Source organism: Fopius arisanus, unplaced genomic scaffold (assembly GCF_000806365.1).
Source record: "Fopius arisanus strain USDA-PBARC FA_bdor unplaced genomic scaffold, ASM80636v1 scaffold00060, whole genome shotgun sequence".
Lineage (NCBI taxonomy): Eukaryota > Metazoa > Arthropoda > Insecta > Hymenoptera > Braconidae > Fopius > Fopius arisanus.
The window spans coordinates 122,351-144,454 of NW_011887799.1; the positions used below are offsets into that span (position 1 = coordinate 122,351).

General features: G+C 38.7%; 2 protein-coding genes and 2 long non-coding RNA genes across 9 annotated transcripts in view; 2 read left to right on the top strand and 2 right to left on the bottom strand.

Annotated features, from left to right (window-relative positions):
* Positions 1–22,104, top strand: part of LOC105268703 (AE binding protein 2 jing) — a 56,565-nt gene that overhangs the window by 5,299 nt on the left and 29,162 nt on the right. The window lies entirely within an intron of this gene.
* Positions 12,059–12,794, top strand: LOC105268702 (uncharacterized). The gene is made up of 2 exons (XR_892360.1): positions 12,059–12,498; positions 12,578–12,794. It is a non-coding gene; the product is annotated as an uncharacterized lncRNA (long non-coding RNA).
* LOC105268701 (facilitated trehalose transporter Tret1) lies at positions 12,779–16,994 on the bottom strand. Of its 6 annotated transcripts, XM_011308475.1 has the most exons (6): positions 16,848–16,994; positions 16,168–16,735; positions 15,817–16,089; positions 13,720–13,921; positions 13,279–13,655; positions 13,052–13,198 (listed from the first exon to the last, which is right to left on the bottom strand). In XM_011308475.1, the coding sequence occupies exons 1-6, from the start codon at positions 16,912–16,914 to the stop codon at positions 13,150–13,152; spliced, it is 1,536 nt and encodes a 511-aa protein (XP_011306777.1). In that variant the 5' UTR covers positions 16,915–16,994; the 3' UTR covers positions 13,052–13,149. The 6 variants fall into 6 exon arrangements, with proteins under 6 accessions (XP_011306776.1, XP_011306775.1, XP_011306778.1 ...); XM_011308474.1 differs by having other exon boundaries at positions 12,779–13,655; positions 16,168–16,663; XM_011308473.1 differs by having other exon boundaries at positions 12,779–13,655.
* LOC105268700 (uncharacterized) overlaps positions 18,504–22,104 on the bottom strand; it is a 37,453-nt gene continuing 33,852 nt past the window's right edge. The window contains exons 3-4 of the long non-coding RNA XR_892358.1: positions 19,495–19,620; positions 18,504–18,976 (exon numbers count right to left, since the gene is read on the bottom strand). This is a non-coding gene — a long non-coding RNA (uncharacterized lncRNA). The remainder of the gene's footprint in view (positions 18,977–19,494; positions 19,621–22,104) is intronic.

The following is a 22,104-nucleotide window of genomic DNA, read 5'->3' on the forward strand; positions in this document are numbered from 1 at the left end:
TGGAAAGTCAGAAGTGCTGCAATCAACAGTGCAGCCACTCGGGTTACTGCAATCGGGCACGAATACCACCGCCAAATACAACTCTAACTTGCCACCGTTGAGACTTTCAACTTTCAGCGCTCATCAGCGTGTTTGCATTAGAATAGTTCAATTGAAACTGCAGATGATGATAAATTCTGACGTCGTTTATGAGAACACGCCTGAAATATCACATGATCCAATGATTCTTGAGATGAGATGTGCACTGAGAAAAAATATTACTTTAGTCAAGAATTTTTACTAACCACAAAAAAATATATTTGGCATTGGTAAGTCCTATGGGAATATCTACATTTATATTTAGTGATTGATTTACAGATTTACTGGTGCGAAGAAAATATTCTTGGCAAAAGTAATATTTTTTTCTCATTGTATTTGGAACAATCATCAATTTTCACAGGCTGCCGGCAAATTAATTTCCCATTAATCCAAACCGTTAAGTGATTTCCTGAACAAGATCCGTTATAACAAATTCTTGAGGTAATAGAGAAAATGAAAAAAAAAATAGTGAAATAGTGAATACATGTACGCATGCGCCACACATGGTTGGAGGTTCGTGCCGTTCCCTTCGTCTTCGATTCTCTTACCTCTCCTAGAGGAAGAGCACTGCGCACGCTAGATCCTCCAGTCCTCACCACGACTTTTCAGCTCAACTCCCTTGTACGACCTGAAATCTCTGATGCAATTGAGCCTGTCTCGCCTCAAGCCCTCGCTCCACTCTCATTATTTTACTTTCATATTTTTTTTTTTTCCCGCCACGTAAAACGGTCTCCGGCAATATATTTATAACGTTCGTATTTTGAAGACTCAGCTGGTCTCGTATTTTGTGTATATGTTTAGACTCGTGGACCCTTGAACATATTTTCGAGGTCATGAACGTTCTGCTAAAATTCAAATTGCACAATCGATTGTATGGCGGACGAAATAATGCAATAATTATGATGCCAGGGGATCGAGTATCGGAATCGAAATTCAAATCGTTTTTCTAGTAAAAAGTGATCAGGAGGATTCAAATATCCTTTTGCAAAACTGATTGATTCCTCATTCGTGGATTTCTAAACGCAAAATTATTGAAGAGGATTCGGTCTAAAACTGATTTGAATTTTTTTTTTATGCTGGTACTCATCAGTGAATCGATCACTGAGGGCGTACGACCTCCCGCATCGTCAACTAATTAAGCTACCTCTTTATCTGTTGCGTATGTACCATCAACTTAATTCGGTAATCAAATTTCTCTCGATTTAATTTATCTGGCAACATTTGGTTAATATAATTAGCACTGAATTTGCAGTATAAATGATTAATATATTCAACATCCACACTCTTCAGTATTTGTTTATTTGATGAAATTTTTTTAATCACCATTTCCGCAAGCCCAACCTTCTTTAGAAATGTTTATTATTGTTCGCATTTTTTTTCCGCGGAAAGTTTAAGAAATTTCGCAATTGCAAAAGCAAAACATTTGCGTGAACATCACAAGTGAAGTTTTTTTTTTCAATTATCCCATAAAAATTGAACGTTCAAGTTAATTGAATTTCGCAAAATTTTTTTGAAAAAATAATAATAATCGTGCTAATGGGTTGAAACGTAAATTGTTTTGCTCCCTTTAGGCTGGTTATTTTTGAGGGCTTGAGGTTTTTCGTTTGCTTTGTTAGTACCGATATGGGTTATAGTATCCAAGTTTTAAGTGTCGAATTAGAGAAGTGGGGTTTTTCACTCACTAGTTTATTTACTCCCTTTTCAATCCCGTAAAATCGTATAGCTCTCTTTGTTCTCCGGTTACTCGTCTCTCGCCGGCTAAACATCCCGGGCGTATCGATTTGCTCGATTTCGCGCGCCCGAAGGCCCCCAGAATTTGCGGAATGCTCCAGCCCGGAGAACCCGTCCGTCCGGTTTTGCTAATTGCAAAAAGGATTTGGCATCGAAGGGGGAGTATACAGACAAACGTGCCTGGATTTTTAGGGGGGGCCTAACTACGCCCGTGTTCTTGGGGTACCGGGACCCCTCGATCCCCGAGGATTTCAGTGTATTCAGTCCTCTTCCAGAGACTCTTAATCTTTTCCTCTCGCATTAACAGATTTCCACACTTTTTATTATTCATCTCATTCAATTCTCCCATGTTGATTAATTTAATCATTAAAATTTACAACATCCTATTTTATTTATCATTGCAATGAGTTTGACAGAGCGGTATGAGAACCTGTGAGACATTGAATGTAACTGCTGTACGGATAATCATAGGTAAATCCAATTAATAATTCCTGTGTCGTTGGCAACGGGTTCCGCGTGATCGAACCGTCCCCTGTTGCAGGCCCAACCTCTGATTATGATTTAACGATTCCTTCACGCTCCACCACACCTTCACATGCACTTGCTTTTTTCCCCCTCTGTTTCAATGTTATACTAGATTTCAAACGGTATTTGGGTCTAACGCCGATATGGTTACCCGATAGTTATCCGAATAAAAAATTCAAATCACTATTCAATAAGAAACTCATCCGCTCTTTAATGTTTGTTTCTACTCAAACCTGATGAAATTGCTAGGATCAGCTTTTTTGGTCAGTACTGGATAAACTGATGAGAACTTGTAACCATAACCTATGAGGGTTGAGGTCAGGCATATTTACAATGTTTTGACTGACCAGGATACTATCAGAACTAACTGTGAACGCCATTGGATCTAGGACTAATTTAGATCCAGATAAACAGAGTGAACTTCCCCTGGTTTAATTTTTTTTTCACATATTTTTAATTCTCATGGTGGTTTCAATGATTCAATGATGTATACAGTGGGACAATGAGCTTGTACAAAAATATCACATTATATTCATGGAAAAAGCTATGTGACATGAATGAACCGGATGTAGGAGTTGAGCCAGTCTAATGGAGCGTGCAGTGGCCACTGTGAATGCCCGAGTGGCTCTCCAAGTCGACTAGAGAAATATAAAAATGAGAAATAAATGTGTGTCTACTCTGAAATGGCCCACAACCTTGGGCAATTTTCAACAGAGTATTGGATAAAAATATATGACTCTTGGGAGTGAATGCATGAGCTTTGCTTGTACACCTGCTCAGCACCTCATCTTGAAATGAATTTGTCCCAGACTCATTTCTCATCACCTCGTTCTTTAAATCTCAAAAGCCAAATAAAGTGTACTTACTAGAGCACTCGCTTCTTGTTTTCCCTCTCTCTTTCTTCACTTTTTATCCCTACCCTCCTCCCTTCATTCTCTTTGTTTCCACTGAAGTTAAAACACAGGTTCTGAAAGTCGGTAGCTGGTGCTTCGCCGTCATTATTGTACCATTAAGAGACCGTAAAACTGTTCTTCACTCTCTTTGGTTTGTCTCATTCTCCATTGCGGTCATTTACGATTTATGGATATAATGTACCTTGTTTCTTCTTTTTGGTGGTTTTATTGCTCTTGGTTAGCACATTTGCAGAAATTATCGTAGCGATTTGAGTGTTGTCTTGAATGATTGTCCGACCGGTTCATTGATGATTTAACCTTTTTTCTGCCCTTCTTGGACACCCGGTGGTACTTTTCGATGTAGGAATATAATCCTCATGAACCCTGGGGAAACAGAAAAATCAAGGAAGGCTAGGGCATAGGGGGCGAGAGAGAACCCCTCTAACTACCCCATTGTGCTCAGTTCTCGGGTCTGTTGGACATTGCCAATCGATACGAGTCATTCGATGGACCGTACACAGAGAAAAATATTTTGTCAAAATTACGGAACTTTCAGTTCGCTTACCCATTACGGAATCGACTCGAAACATTTAAGTTACTGTATCCTAATTTTTAACAGATTATTCAGATAAAAATTACGGAACGCCGCGGAGAAATTTTGAGTCTTCAGATAAAAATTACGTGACAGTTCCGTAAAATTTTCTACAATCACATTGCACTCCGGAATTACGGGAAAGACACGTAATTATTATTGAATATTTCTCTCCGTGTACAGGCTGTTTCAAAATTTCACTATTCGCATAAAAATACCGCAGAAATCCTCTCAACGCATCCAATTCTAGCTCGCAGAACAAAAAGATACAAAAAGTAATAAACGCGAGAAGAAAAAAATGTGAAAAAAAACTAGTCGGAAGGATATTGGTAGATTATGAGCAAGAATGTTATTCTATACGAGGAGAAAACCGTATTTTCTACTTGTTTGTTGTTTTTAATGAGTCCAAAAGGAAATGTATTCATTCGAAAAGGAAGCTAAAAAAAATTCACTGGACGCAATCGCTGAAGGATTTCTTCTCGTAATTAAACGAGTCCGTGCTCAGTCAATTTAGAATCGATAATTGGACATCAATTAGGTACCAGTGAAGACAATTAATACTAACGACATTCTTCACAGTGCAAACAAGTCGGTTTCGATGGGCCTTTATTTATACAACCCGTCTTAAATTTCATGGAGTATCTTCATACTTTTTTCCATCCCTTCCATCTCTCTTCACAATTTTTTCCATCCATCCGTATACCCTTTTAACCCCGGACAATGGTACTACGTAAGAGAAAAAAAAAATTGCGGAGGAAGAGGGCGTGGATTCTTCCCGATGTATTTCAGTCACGAGAACACCATTGATCACAGAAGATTGTAGAAGAAAAAAAGTGGAAACAAAAATTGTACGGGGGATAAAAAAAAGCCGTGAGGTCGAATGGAATTGGTATTGATCTCGAACACTTGCAATTATCAAAGTGTTTGACCATGCGACTTCTGTATTAATTTTTCACTCATTAGTCACTCTAAATCATTCACTTCGTTAATTCTTAACCCCGTCACCCCGTTAATAGTGAAACAATCATTCTGTTACTCTCCCATCTGCGAAATTTCTATAAATTTTATGGACAGATTGACAGATTGATCAGCACCCAGTTAAATTCGAGACCCTTCTGACTATCCCTCGATTTCAGGGGGATTTTTCCTTCCCCTTTTTACACTGCGGTTCACCCACTAGTAATTTTCCTGTCATATGACCATATAAAACAGAAGATTTTCGGTTTTGACAACTTGACAATAATTACACTTTAAAATATGTTTTGACAGTGCAATGGAAACATTCGACTTTTTCTTACAATATTTCAGAACTGAATGCACTTTTTTAAAAAAAGTAATTCAGCGAATGTTTTCGAATGAAATTGAGGTCCAACTGCCCTTTCATTGATTTTCATCATTGACGACTCCGATGACATTGTGAGGTGAATTAAAAAAAAAATTATAATTTATGGCAATTGATGCAGGAGAATTATTTGATCACAGCAGAACGTAATTAGGGTATTTCCTGTAGAATGACTAGGACATTGGCGTTCCCCAGAGGGGATAGGGATGCATCAGCCGATTCATGTTGGGGCGTCATTGGTGCCGCCTTTCGCCCTTAGGATGCGGGGAACAGATGCACGACGTATAAGTCGCTTTCATCTGGCAGCACAATCCCACATTTTGTGATCGATATTATCTCTCTCACTCCGACTGCAATCTGCTCTTTTCATTTCGTGCTCTTCAGGATCGAAAGGTGGATCGACTTGAGTGATGTGCCATATCTCAACGATATCGATGTTACAAATACCCCCAAAGAGATTTCTTTCACCGGTGCAAGTATTTTTGCATGGGCAAGTAACAAAACAATTTGTGACAAGTACTGGCAAGTCTGGCAAGTCTGGCAAGTACTAAAGTACTTATCAGTACAGTACAGTACTTATCACACTTGAGGCGTGAAATTTACATCAAGCTAATTTTTGTGTAATACCAGAGGTTGGAAATACGATAGTTTGAAGGCTAATTTATAATGCAAATCTTGAACTAAATCTTCGGTGATAACAGATATGGTCCTGATAGTTGTTAAGTACCTGGAGTACATTGCATAGCCATATTTAACGATCAAACGTTCTACACTTCCTCGTTCTCAAGATCGCATTCACGCACACGTTGATGTCGATAATTGCCTAACTCCTTTTAAAACCACATCTGTACAAACATCTTCCAGGAAGAGTTCTCCATGAGTATTATTTGCAAATGTTGAAGACTATTTACGATCGTTTCGTTATATTAAATTTATTGCATTAATGAATTAGCCGACAACAGATTCTAACGACTCGGGCAACATAAGAAATTCTTCTATGTCACCTCGTGGCTGTTGGTTTATACTCATAACTCAATAGGTTTGAAAAATGGCGTTCATGATGTTATCGCTATTTTACCGTTATACTCAGAGGTGACAACAGCAATTCATGGGAGAGATAATATTAGCCACTTTTGTTTACATTTTTCCGTCCCACAAATCTTTCTCAGAAATTTTCTCTGAATATTAGAAAGAGGGCTGAAGGTCTGCGAAACAAACTAGTAGGGACTAAATAACGGTCAAGTCTCAATTGCTTTATTGATCTGTTCGGTAAATTTCAGAAATTCAGAGAGTTATATAGTGCAGGCCAAATCATAAATACCTTTATTTTATTATATTGCAATATTGAATAGGAAACGATAGGTGGCTGTCGAATTACCCCGGCTCATATTAGACATCCTGCAGTGGAATTGTGAGAGGTAAAAAAAATGTGTACAAAATGCATAAAAGGATTTAAGGGCAGTGGCTACTGTATTTTCTCGTTTTTAAACCCTCCTACGTCCAGGCGAATCTAATGCTGGATCGGTGGATTAGTAGGAGCAGGAGGGGAATATGAAAAGGGAAGAAAAGAGGGGGAGAATGCATGAGTCATGGTTTGAGTCCAGTGGGACGTGTATAGGTGGTCCTCGTCCTTTGTGATGCTTTGCACGTTTCATTCTCATAAGTATGGGTGTGTTGGTCTCTCTGGTTCCAGGCTCCTCAGATACAGAGCCCTTTGGTTGGTACCGATAGAACGAGACAGTACCTCCACTCGATTCGGCTGAAAACGCACGTGCATTACCGGTTCTAGAAGGTTTCTGTTTAGAATTTATATTGTTAAGAGTTGTTTTGGGTGATGAATATTTTTGTCGGGTCAATAAACCTCAATTCGTGTTTACACTCATAAACACTTTTGTTTTCGTCCATTCAACTGTTGCCAGGGTTCATCACTAAAAAATCGAATACTATAGTCTATTAATCCAAGAGAAAATAAATTATTTGAATTTGGAATATGTTTATATAATCATAGAATCGGTTGGCATTGATTTATAGATTAATTGACTGCTGGGCCTTAACACCTGTGACTATATTTACGGGAGAAAGGTCCCATTTTAGGATGGATGAGAGACAGATTCTTTGGAGCATTTGGGTGCAACTGGGCGTACTCAATAGAAGGGTCGTCATTAAATTAACAAGCATCCCGCATCGAGATGATCCGGTGGGTCGATTCAACCGTGATCAACCTACCCTATTTCTCCTTATTGGCTTCCCAATCCCCACATGCGCATGCTCCTTGGGGTATTAAAACTGAAACCCCCATGTTCGTTTACTGGATATCTATGTTTGTACAAGTTTGCAGTAAAAAGTACAGACCCTTACGAAAAAAGATACGCATCAGTTACAAACTCTTTCTGAATTAAATAATTAGTTCTGTAATCTCCACCTGGTCTTCATTGTCACTTGATAATTACGTAAATATGATGGAATCTTTACTGAATTTTTTCGGATTAATTACGACTACAATTACGGGTTGGATAATGAAGAATTCTATCGAACTTTGAACATCCACTTTTGGCTGAATGATCCAATTATTATGTACTTATATTTATGTATGACGAAGTTTCCTATTAATGGGGAGATTCAATTCTATCTCGTGCTCATCACTTTGATTGGTACAGTGAGAAGAAAAAAAGGAAAGGAATGATGATGAGTCTCGCATATGGCCTTGTCAGTTATGCTGAGAGTCATCCACGCCACGTACACCCGGACTATATCCCAGGAAGAGGAGTGATATAGTTGGATGAATCGGGGCATAATCTTCTCGTATTTGCATATTTTAACTTGTCGACATCGGTAGAAGAGTTCAGGGGGTTGATGTCCGCCATGGTGGGGTGTGCAATGAGGGGGTGGCAGTGGGTGGTAATGGGGGATGGTTGTGTCGACAGTGTTATACCTCTGTTGTTGCTAGTAGTCGACGAAGAGGGAGAATAGGTCGATGAAACAACTATGAGTAGCATGAAAGCGTTTCCATTTTAATGCGCCCTGCACATGATGGCTCCCATGCTGTTGCGTTCCAGTGCCTTTCGGGCTTGCTTTATCGGTTTTTTTTTACCCCCCGGAAAAAAGAGCTGAAAGTACTCTTTCAACAGAAACTGTACACAGAAAAAAAATTGAGTAGTCTAAATTCCAAAAACATCTAATTTCCCTATTAATCCATAAGAGAAATTTCAATGGAAACTTTCCGAAATTGTCGCGTCAATTTCGCTCAAGATAGCTGTAAATTACTATTGGCCTGATAATTGTAACTCTTTAATTATTATTTTCATATTCTTTTTGATTAATCAATATTTTTTACCAATTACTTTGTTAATCATAACGAAAATGAGGTGCAGGATAGAGCGGAAATTGAAGTGCTAATACTGTGGATAATAGAGTCAGAGTGACTCGATTACAGTCCCAATTTCCAGGCACCTTGTGAGGCCCTGGGAAACATCCCAGAATATTGGCATCTACATGGGGTTACAACCCCTAATAGAGCAGGCCGTGTACTCTTGATGGCCTTCACTATGAGATCGCTTGTCGCCATCTCGATTCGTCGCTCTCATTCAGAGTGACACGCGCCCAGGTTTTATCTTTCCTTGCCATATGCCGTGTGTGTGTGTTGCGTTCAACTGGGCTTTTGCCTCAGGGGTGAGCCACGTGCATTTAGCCCCTTTTATTTATTTTTTTTTTTTTTCGATTGAAATGCCCACCCCTCTGGATATATCCTTAACAATGGCCCCTCCCGTCCATCCTTGCAGGGGCCATTTTCAAATGATCCAGTGGACGCAGAGACACGAGGCAAGGATTAATATTTTCTTAGCATAATGACAAACCAGCGGGAAATTGCTTCGCTCTTTGTACATCAACATCACTAATTTTTAGAAATTAGCAATGAGCATGTACTTCTCAATGAGATCTGCAAATTAGTTTCTCCCGTCATTTACCATTCATGGCATTTATTCCATTCGATTCCCCTTGGAAACAAAACTAAAGCTAATAACAGCCGGCCATGGTACTGGTCACTTTTCCCCATATTTATGTATATATCCATATATATATTTATTTTAATTGTGTTTTTTTTTTAAATTTATTTCTGTCAACTGTACATGGCCTTTTGCTGCTGGCAGCTCGGCGCACTGACAACAGCTGCGCACAGGGGCACGCGCCTTCTTTTTCACTCAAGATCCCAGAGACACGAGGATCGATTACATATACACATTTAATCCAAGTTTATACATCTCCAGGCGTACATATAAGAGCAAATGGCTTTACCTTTTGCGCTTGGAGAACAGCTGTCGTCGAATGTGAGTAGATCTGGAATGATTTCCATACGTCATATGTCACTCCCAAGCAGCCACTTCATTTACTGCAGTGGTAAATATTGTCTTGACGTAACGTCCAATGTATGTACTCAATGCAGGTACAATGAAAAGTAAATATTCAAAATTTCTCAGTTAATATTAGCAAAATTGACCATGGTAATTTTAACTATTTAATTCTCTCCTTGCGCTGTATCGCTGTTGACGACAGAATGGCGGAGACGATCATGAATAAATCATCTGACATTATTCAAGAAAAAATTGAGAAAAATTGATGAATCGATACAGCTGAATATTTTTTATCCACCATGGGTGAATCGATAAGTCGTGAGTTTCTCGACCCCTTGAAAATTCAAGAGAACTTGGGGCACCGTTGCCATGGCGAATGATATTTTCACAAGCGAGGAAAAATGCTTCCGGAATAAAAGCATGGGCCACACAGGCGCTAATATTCAATTTGTCGCTCCCTTTGAAGCCCGAGGTTTTCAGGCTCAAGTATTACGCCACCCTATCCCACTAATACAACTGTATATCAGTGTATGTATCACAAAACCCTGCCACCATCGCTCGGAGTCGACCAGGGAATAAAGTCGGAGTAAAAAACAAGGTACACCAGGCCTTCCAAGGTGTCTAGTCATCTGCTAGGTTGTATTCGTGTTTCTTTTGTAAAACAGAGAGCATGTTAATTGGAGTATCTAGAGTATACACATGGCCTCAAGCCTGATACTGAGATTAAAAAATGGGTACGCAAAGTAGATGTAGGTGTTTGGAAACAATGATTCTTGTTGTAAAACACATAAATCATTAGTTACGGTAATAAATGTCTTAGAATATTTGCACTGCAGTAATCGAGTAAATTTCACACAGATTTTTTCATTGATTCGCTGGATAATTTGCTGATTTATTTATGGATAAACATAGGGTATGGATCAGTGACATGATAGCTACTCGAAATCTACAACGTGTGGGATATTAGCAATATACACGAATCCTTGACAAAATCACGACTCCCCTTGTGGGGTTGGTGTCGGTTATTGCGAGTAGAGGTAGAGGGGTACACTTTATGGGGTGTAACGAGTCAAGAGCGAAGAACTGGAGACTGTCGAATTGAGAAAGCCAAAGTGGGGATTGAGTGCGGGTTTATGGGACAGGGGTGATGAGCACACGGGCATGAACTCGACTCGACGATCTTATCTAAACTTACCGCTTCCTGCGAAGTCCATCGTGAAGGGGTCATATTATACGCACTCGTCAAGTAAGACATGAAATGTGCCAAGAAAATTCTGTGGTGTTAAATGAGATAGGTACAACGGGATGCGCCTCTGCACTCGATAATTACCCTCTACGTCACTCTGATTTTCATCTGTACAAATTTCAATACCAGTAACATTGTTTTTTCCTTTCTTCTGTCTTTTCTCTTTCTTACTTGAAACGCATGCATAATGAATAATCCAAGGAGCACGCTACATTGGGCTCTCCCTCTAAAACCCAATGACGCCTGACAATGGCTTCCATACTCGTTATACCGGTTTTATTACCTCGTGAGAACTCATTTTTCCACCGCGTTTTTCACGTACTCCCAATCTCGTGGTCCATCACTCTTTCTCCCTCGAATACTGAAAAGGTAGAGGAGGATTTCAATTAGATGAACTGAAACTTTGTTGTTCTCTGTGGAGATTATGAATGCGTCCAATGTACGTCATGGTAATCGACAAATTTACTGAATTATAAGTACTAAGTGGCCAAAGTATTAATTTAAGTACTCCTGTCCTTTTCGAGAGTGTATTTTTTTTTTAATCCCAGTTTTTGCGGTATTCCGATGAAACAATTAAAAAACCCCTGCTTTTCATGTGTCGTACAAATTGTTTAACTTGAATCGCATGTCAGAGTCTCAATTTTTATAAAAAAAATATCCCAATTTGGATATGGATAACTCAGTCAGCACAAGTGGAAATTTGAGATTTTCGATGCACAGCGTAAACTCGAGTTTAGAGTGAAAATAAAATGAATGACGAACGATTGCGTGTACCACGGATTGTGAATTTTAGAGTGATTGGAAATGAGAAAGGAAAAAGAAAAAGAGAGGAATGAATCGAGATGAAATGAAATAAAAAGGAGCCTGCTGATAGGTGGCGAGGTGAAGGAATAAGGGCGTATATAGGGGGTAGGTAGACGTATCGACCGCTGTAGGATGCTATTGTGGGAAGGGTGGGGCCTGGTTCGGAAGGGATGCACAGTAGGTACTTGCCGGGGTGAGACGAGAGGGAGGACGAGTCAGCACCACCACACAAACCCTCGGGAATGGGTGGATGAGGACGGTGGAAGACGGGCGAAGAGGAGAGAACCCTCCAGAGTTCTAGACTACTTTGGCACGACACAGAGAGGGATCGCGGAAGTGAGATAGCAATGAAATGTCACGCATCCCTTTTTTTCTCAACTTATCCTCTTTTTTTCTGCTGAAAATCATTATCCGACGGCGAGAGGAAAAATAACACTGAATTATCATTTGAAAAAGTATTAGGAATTAAATATTTTTATGTAAATGTAAGTTGTACATTTCAGTGCAATTCTTCGCTGAGAATTGATTGTAGTTCAATAATTCATGGGCTTGACGCGGTGCAATGATAATTCAAGGGTCGAGAGACAAATGCACCTTTCTGGAATTCTTCCCCTTGTTGCATTATCTGTCTCATAATTTCCCAGGCACGTACCCTCTTCACTCTTTCGCATACTTGATAGTAATTAGGTGACACGTATTGGAATTACAGCTTGAAATGGAAGAAACAATTTGCCGTTGGTTACCACAGAGAATCGTTGCAAAAAGTATCGGTGTGTAAAGTCGTCGGGCAAGTTACTTGGTTGTGAGTTTTGAGTAACAGGTGCTGGAGTCCAAGAGAAGGCAGTAATTGCGCGTGAAGCTGGTTACCAGTGGAGTGGCGATGGTCAAATGGAATGGCAGCCGACGTATCGAGCGTCAGGTGTGCCATCATAGCACACGCAAGTATCCATTTTTTTTTTTTTTCATTTTTTATTCGTTTTGTTATTTCATTGCGATCTTTTGTTGGTGGTTTTATAGTACGTGAGACTATACGCCGAAGCAAAAACGTTTATCCGACGACCTCACCGAATTCAAATGGGGCCAGGAGAGAGACCACGCCCTTAGTGCGTGGGGTGCGAACTTCCGGTGCAAAAATTACGACCAGCCAGCATGTTACCGCAGTCCCGGGCTCAAATCTCCCGAGATTCTCCGTTGTCGGGAAGAACAATAAAAAATGACTCAATAGAAATTAAAATTTATTCTGAGTTTTTCTTGTGAATTTTTCAGTGATAATCATTGCATTGAATTTAGTACGTGACCAATCGTTTTTCCATCGAAAAAAAAAAAACATTATTAAAAACCATTCAATTGTGCCTCAGAATATTGGCTTATCGAGTCCGTACTCTGGGATGATTACACAATTCATTGTTGAATATTTTCAGTTATCGCGAAACAAAAACAATATTCGATTTGTATTGTGTACACAATTGAACTCTCGGAATTAGACTTTGTCGGTATTATTTCCATCTCTGAGAGTTGGATAATCATCATTTTTCTTTTTCTTTCTATTCAGTTCGTCAACAATTGACTGGGTTGATTTCCCTTTAGTCTCAGGTAGAAGAACAACCGTAAAAATACATGTGCATGCGCAAAATGCAGCTAAAATATAGAAAGAAACGTGATTACCAAAGTTAGATGATACCAGTGGGAAAAATTTAATAGTCAAAAAACTAGCAGACCAAAGTAATATCATAGCCATTGAGGTAGCCAGTCCCGTTATGTCGGGAGTGAATATCTCTGCTGCGACGACATATGCTACTGGGCCAAGTCCCATTGAATAAAATACTGCGTAAGCCGATAATACGACAAGTGGAATCCATGAAAATGATGAGACATCAGTCTTCTGATCCATAAGTAGAAAAAAAGTTCCAAAAATGATGTGACCAATCATCATTGCCACACAAGAGATGATAATGATAGAGCGTCTTCCAGTAAGGTTGATCGTCATTGTTGATAGCCACGTTCCTATCAGCTGAATTAGTGTCAAAATTATAGCTGCGGTATTTGGGGCAAGTGAACTATTTGCAAGCTCAAATATCAATGCAGTGTACGTTATCTGGAAAGATAAATTTTGTATTTTATTTCTGAGCTTGCAACACAGCTTCTTAAAGACACTTTACCACAATTGTATAACCAGACGTATGTTGTCCAATGAAAAGACCGGAAGCAATGACGAATCCTGTGATTGTTGCACGATCTCTGAACAAGTCTTTTATGTTGACAGGTTTGTCAGATTTCACCATTTCTTCAAGGCTCTGTTGAAGTTCAGATAATTCGCGATCGACTGTTGCGATATCGTTATTTCTCAGCCACATCAAAGATCTGGAAGTTCAAGTTGAAATATCAAGTGATTTCATTTCGCAAATATCTTCTTGTACTCAATCATCTTGAACACATAATATTACTTAGTAGCATCTGCAATCCGGTTTTTCCTTAAAAGATAAACCGGTGTCTCAGGCATGAAAAGGAATGTTATGATGGATATCGGTGGCAAAATCATTCCACTTATTGCGAACTGGTGGTAAGTCAATGTTGCACCAAAAATCAAGGCAAGAAGTAATCCTAGATTTATGCTGAACGAGTAAAGAGTGCCTAGTGGTCCTCTCATTGACTGGTCCGATATTTCAGGTACATAAACTGGTACTACTGCATACATTAATGCTAGAGACGTTCCCATTAATATCCGAACAATTATAAGTTGCCAAAAACTGTCAGCGAAATACGTGATTAACCAAGCGGCGATGAGTGGAAGTGTTATAATACAGCCAATCTTTTTTCTTCCAAACCGCTCAACTCCCCAGGCAGCAATCGGTAAAATAATGAGTGGCATAAGAGCAATCACCGACGATATCCAGGAAATTTCGTCGTTTGTCATTGGTTCTGTACCAACTGGGGTATCTTCTTTCAAAAGAAGAGGAATAATTGGTGTCAGCCATCCAAACGCCAGTGAAGTCGATACAGTTGCCAAATTGGCTTAATTATCAAAAGAAAATGCAGTAGTTCGAATTTCGCAAACCAACTGTAATTGTTCGAAAATTCATTGAAAAACTTACCGACAATTGCTGCTACAACTTGACGTCTTTTATTTTCTTCTAACCAACGTATTCGAAATTTATGCATGTTACCGAGTATGAATTTTCTTTCTTATGCGAAGTCTATCTCGGCGTTACGAGAAGAACTAATACCGATCTATTCCGTCTTAATCTCAGTAACATCTGTTACAAGGAGATATAATCTTCGACTGTTATCGCATTACTGTGCAATCCCCTATCCGACTTTATCTTTATTTTTTTGGATCAATTTTATTGGTAATTATCAACTCACTCTTCCCGCCTTGGAAATTTCATAATTTATCAATGACTCTTGCAATTCACATGATCGCTATCTCTGCAAATCTGCAATTTTCTACTAATATTGGAATACTACCCCAATTCAATCGTCAGAATAAATTGATCATTTATGTTATCTACGTAAAAAAATTATTTATTACGTTTAGTACATGAATTCATTAAATGAATTGTTATGAATGTTAATAAGTGAAACTGAATTCGAACTGTTTTCGGACGATTTTTTTATTGAGATAAATTGTCTTCACCTTTCGAATGCCTTCTATCCTTCTGTCCGTTCAGCTCGTCAATAATTGATTGAGTAGATTTTCCCTTTGTCTCAGGTAAAAGAATGAACGTAAATAGCCAAGTAGAAGCACAGAAAGCGGCTAAAATGTAAAATGATGTATGACTGCCATAATGAAAAGATATTAATGGAAACGATTTAATTGCCACAAAACTGGAAAACCAAAGTAGCATCATCGCTGTCGAAGTGGCAAAACTTGCTATATCCGGACTGAAAATTTCTGCTGCAACGATATAAGCAGCGGGACCGATTCCCATTGAATACGATATTGCATAAATTGATAATACAGCAAGTGGTAGCCATGAAAATGAGGAGACATCAACGTTTTGGTCCATGAGAAGGAAGAACGTGCCAAAAATAAGATGGCATATTCCCATTCCTATACACGACAACAAAATAATACATCGTCTTCCAGTAAGATCGATTGTCATTGTTGATAGCCATGATCCAGTACTTTGAATTACTGCTATTACTATCGCAGCAATATTTGGACTCAATGAACTATCAGCAAGTTGGAATATCAATGGCGCATACACGGCCTGAAATATTAAAATTAAATCTACCATTTCCAACTCGTAAAGTACCTTTCAGAAAAAGTAAGTTGGCTGTCTTCTTCTGTAGGACAAAATGACTGCATAAATAACGATAGTATTACCACAATTCCACAACCAGTCATATGTTGTCCAATGAATAGACCAGAAGCAATGATGAATCCTCTGATTGTTGCACGATCTTTGAATATGTCCGTTTTCTTCACGGTTCTCCTTGATTCTTCTATTTTTTGTAGATTCCCTTGAAGCTGAAATACTTCTTGCTCTGCTTCTGTCTTGTCATAGTTTCGTAACCACATCAGACACCTAGAATTAAGGTTCAAAGAGCAAATTGCCTGCACTTTTATATCCATAAATGATTACAAATCGAATTTATGATATTACCGTGTAGCTTCAGCGATTTTATTCTTCCTGACGAGATAAATTGGAGACTCAGGCATAAAAACAAAAATTAGGAAGAATAGAGGAGGCAAAATTATGCCGCATATTCCTGATTGGTGGTACGTTAATGTAGCTCCGAAAATCGCAGCGATGAGAGTTCCGGTATTCATACCCAATGATATGAAGGTGCCAAGTGGACCCTTCATCGATTGATCAGAAATTTCGGCGACGTAAACAGGTACCACACCACTCATCAATGCAAGTGATATTCCTCCGAGCATTCGAGATACAAGAAGCTGCCAAAAATTCTGAGCGAAAAGAATGATCAACCAACTGAGAGTGGTCGAGAGTGCCATGCAACAGCCCGTCAATTTTCTGCCAAATTGTTCTAATGACCAAGCGGCAATCGGTAGAATAATCAGTGGCATGAGCAGCCCAACTGATGACAACCAAGAAATCTCATCGGCTGTCATGGGTGTTGCCCCAACTGGAGTATCCTCTGTCAAAAGTAGGGGAATAATTGGAGGCAGCCATCCCATGAACATTGACGTCGATGTAGTGGCAATATTGACTTATTTGGCAGCACGAAAATAATATAATATATTTTTGTTTATGAAAAAGTCGACTGTTGTCCAACGGTGCAAAATTCAGATATGCAGTTATAAAATTAATTGAAAACTCACTGGCAATTGCTGCAAGAAGTTGACATCTGTTGGCTCTTTGCAATAAATGAATTTGTAATAGTCTCATTTTATTTCATTCAAAGTTCAATATTAATCTGAATTGTATTGTTCCTTTACGACAACTGACTCGCTGGTGCCGGGATATTGATAGAGTGACACTTGTTACAGGAAGATTGGATCCTCAGCCGTTATCAAAGTTCCGTATGAAGTACCAGTCTCATTCAATTATCTTCATTCTTATTTTTGATAACTCAGTGATAAATCGCTGTTTGCTCTCCGCTAAGACTCGGGCCTTAATCATTCGTTAATAAATACTGCAACTCATGTAATTGCTCCGTTTCCCTTGGATATCATCATAATGGAGAGAAAATTATGCAATTTTCCACAAGAGCGATGAGGTTTGCAAATGAAGAAATGAAGAAATTTGATGAGTTTAAAATCCAAACTGAATTAGGCAATGACCACACAGATTTGATCGGACACAGTCAAAACTGATGATGATCAGCTTTTATTGACCAGTTTGTTATTAAAAAACGATGTGAATTTGCACTGGGGTTACCAGAAGACCATTCCATACGTACAGGTGTGCAACGAGAAATCGCGTGACCTGAGTCAGCGATAACCATCGGAACTATATACCTTCATACATATCCTCAATGGGCCTCTCTGTATACATAGACCCAACCTGGATAACTTTCCTGGACAAAGAAGTTCCGGTTTTGATCTACAATTAAATTGACATTAATTAGCATTAATTTGCCCAAGGCTCTTGTTGAATGAGAAAATAAAACGTATCTCTTATATTTTTGTGACATTGATATTTACGCAACTCGTCAGATACTATAATAATCCGACGACCAATCTCACAGCCCCGACGATTTTTATGGATTCCTTTGGCTACATTTATTTTCTTGCGAAACTCGAAAGTGGAGGCTCCGTCGCTTCGTGGAATAGAATAGAGAATTCCTTTTCCAAGCGGGATGAGATCAAGGACAAAAGGCTCTTAGGCTCCTAGGCTCTTTTGCTATTTTTTTAGAAAGGACGGCTATGCACAATCACATGGTCTAAGTCTGTATTCAATTGGAATTTTAATGAAGCCTGTCTTTGTGGATTGCAAATAATATAAATGTTACAAGTTTTAATGTTTTGATGTTGATTGATGCTTTTGAGGAAGAGAAAAAGTACTTAGGCCCATGATGTAGGATTAAATTGGGTGAAAAACCTTGGTAGCTTCCTCCTGTTGGAACGGAAACGGAAGGGAAGAAGCTGACGGATATCTACCACTGCTGTGGTTGACAATACCCCAGTACCATTGATACACCAGTTCTTAAAGTTTATTCACCAACGGAATTATCATAAATTATTGCTAAACGACTCGTAACGTTTCAATAAATCCCCTCGGTATTTACATATTTATGGTAATTCCCCTCGGAATTAAGTGAGAATAATGAAAAATTCTCTCTCTTTTTAAACATCTTAGAACAAAAACGAATGAACAAGATTTATAGCTCTAATATTCCCTCTTTTAATTGCCAACACGTGGATAATTACGTATATTTCCTTTCGGTATGTTTATTGTTCTTAATATTTATACATATATCGACAAATTCATAAAATTGTATTGACAATTCCATTCAGAAGGAAAAACGTAAAATTATAACGCTCATCCTCTTATGTGCAGTTAATTTGTTGTTATATAAAATAACCTTGACAAAGTTACGGACGTTGCATTTACATCGGTAAATAACAATTGGTCCGTGGAAATTCATGCGAGATAATTGACGCCTTGTTGGAGAGTTTGAATTAATCATCGATATCAATGATCAATGAATTTGAAAAAGATTGATAGTGGTGACAAAAAGTTGGCAAAAGTGACAGTGAAAGGATGAGAATGTATATTCACTGCGAAATAGGCACTTCGTGTCATTGGATACAAGGACTGAGAAGGAGACGTCACCAACAAAGGAATGACTACAGTGCACACATTTAACTCTCCATGACTCTCGACATTGGAGAATAATGACAGCTCATAGTTTCTTGTATCATGTCCAATTACGTAGTTGTTGTTCCAGCCTATCTCCCAGATTTTACTGGTTTTGTCGGAATTGACGATAAATCGACTGCATTCTCTGAAAGATGGAAAGTGAAATTGGCTGTCGTAAAAATATCATTTTTACAAACAGAAATACTTAAACGAAAATCAGCCTGAAGAAATTGTATGGAATTAGAACCTGAACTACACTCGAAATCGCCTTGAATTACGATTTTATAATCATGATTGACAACGATTGCGAATGTAATTTATGATTACGAAGTCGCGCATCATTAGTGTAATGGTAATTAATGTAAAATAAATTTAAAAAAATCTAAATCACGATTTAGTATTCAGTGGTTGAATTTTTAATTGAAAAATTTTCAAAATCCATTTATGAGAAGAAAATTGCTAATTGATGAGCAAGGATGGCTGTAAAAAGCTTGAAGTAATATCCACTTGTCTTGTCACATGTAGAAATAAAAAAAATGATGGTTTCTTGGCGGCGGAAGAGGAACCAAATTGAGGTCACTCGGTGTCGCGAAATATCAATTCCTCAGACAGACCGGAGAGTGATAAATCCCGCGGTTTATCGTCTCGAGTCTCAACTACAACCTCATGACGTATTCCTCGTATTCTCAGTGCGATGTGTACTTGGTTGCCTCCGTCCACGGTCCTCATGGGATTTTACGACACTACCAGCCAGGGTATTATTCGCGTCGTAAAATGGCGATGAAGTTTCTGGAAGAAAGGACTCAAATTCTCGTGAAAGTTTTAAATATTACATTGTTTTTATGAAGTATAAAAGTTACAACCATTCGTACTATTCTTTGCTCTCAATTATTCCATTTTTCCCAACAATTCCAGTTCACTCATCATCATTATCATAATTATCATCATCTTATCATGATCAAACCCAATGATGCCCAAATTGAGGGTTACTAAATCCTCAGTAATTGAGCACATTAAATACCCGAAAAAAAAAATACTACTATGATGAGTACAAAGTACCGTAACTGAAACTCACTCAATACTTGAGGCATACTTGAAACATACTTGAAATATATTTGGAACAAAAGTACTAACTAAGTAAGCAGGCAAGTGGGCAAGTTATCTAGGAATTCGAGTACTCATGGACTCAATGGTACTTCCTGCTTGCCAGTGATCAGACTGAATGAATGAATGAATGAGAAAGAGTAAATGATGTACGAGACTTGTGTGAGGATTGGAGTGTTATGGACGAGAACGTGTTTCACGTCAGCGAAAACGCACCCAAGGAACCGTGTGCTGGAGAAACCAAGCCCTCCATGGGTCAGCGAACAGGAGGAGCGACGTTGTCAGTATCGTGTAGATTGCCAGCGATGGCAGCAGCACTCATGACACGCGACACTCGTTCACTGTAATAAATTCTTAAATGTCGAGGAACTTTTGCTATTCTACCCTCTTCATTATTCCCAACAGTTGCTCTCTCCACAATCAACCCGTCAAACTATTTTCATTGAATTCATTTTTTTTTTTACGCCAGACCAACTCACATGTCACCAGTTAATTATTTATGAGACGTCAACGGCTCATGTGGGCTCAGATATTTTATTAGATATAGATCTTCACTACTGTTTATTGGAATTTCTTGTACCATAATGCGTGTTGTTTAACATGCGGGCTTCCAAGTTTATCTAAATTAAAATTAACGACCCGTATGATAACTACTTGTTTTTGCTCTTGGAAAGCATTACGTGGTTCACTACATTCTTCTTTTAAATATCAACAATCATTTCCACATGGGGTAATGGATTTTTCAACTTCCCGTCGTTCAAGGAGGAATTTAATGCAATTAATATTATCTAGAATTTTCAGATGTCGGCGTTTCGTGACCCCTAGAAACATCTTGACCCATTTTTTAAGTGTTGAAGATTCATGATTGTGTGTAAATGCGCACATGAGTCATGAAATATTCCTCAGCAATTCTGTACTTATCTGACAATTTTTTATTTTTCTGTTGCAGGTTGGTATCGATCTTTTTGGGATGTCACCCCTGTTTCGTCGAGTTCTGTAAGAGTTGTGCTGTAGTTATTATTCATTCAACCTTTGGCTGATTCAAGGCAGATTCAAGGGTTCGTCCGTTAAATAGAAAAGATAGGAGATTAAAGTGGTTGTAAATATTTATGATATTTGCTCCACTCTTTTAACTGGTAATTATTCGGTTCAGATCGCGTGTTTTCAAGGCGTCTGTAATCTCAGGGTGGTACATACCAACACGACTAACGTATAGAGAACTGACAACCCATGGGGTACGAGGCCACAGACAAAAATAAATGACGCCCCCTTGCATAGTGAGATATCCCATGGGCCCCATACATGGTTCAGTCTCGTCGCGTCTTTCATATTGGAAGAAACATCTCAAGTTTTAGTTACTCAGTTTACTTCGCATGGATAAATATAGGCGCTCAACTTCTCACTCTTACGTTTTTCTTACACATTATGAAGTGTAAAGTGTGAGTTAACTTAATCGTACTGAAAATTTTTTGCCGAGATACAGAACTCGTTATTCCACGTGGATATTTTGTAACGTTGTCAATTTAACTTTAGCCCTTTTTTTTATTTTAATCGAGACTTTTTAACTACGTCACGATTGAATACAAAAATTCTCAAGAAGCAATTTTTACGTTTGATGCATTTGAGCTGTTTTGGAGTAATTATGACGACTGATAAACATTATCTTTGAATTATCTACGTAGATAATGTCAGTGGCGGATTACGAGCTGCAGTGAAGATTTTTAGTACTTCTCCATGAAGTGGTTAGCCGCTTGAAAATTAACAGATCCGGATAAGAATGGCTGCAAGGCTTTTCCGGGGTTCTGTGAACTGATACGTGGGTACAATCTAATCAAGTGAAAATAGGTAAATATGTACCGTCGATACAGCAATCGGACTGATAAAAAAGGCCTGGGGTCGCACTCATAACGGGATCTGAAAACAAATAGACTTAAAAAAAAAAAGTTTAGAATCTACCCGGAAATAGCATTTGTCACGCGTGCTATGTGAATTGAGGGTGATAATTTGAAAGGGCATAATTCGAATCACTTCGAAGGATCTTGAAATGTAATAATTCAGTAAAGATCCGAACACCTGCTAGAGCGTAATGTAGGTCACATCTGACTGCCCTAAAGTGCACAGTATTTATGTATTTTTTGTCACGGCGAAAGCAGAAAAGGAGAACTCTAT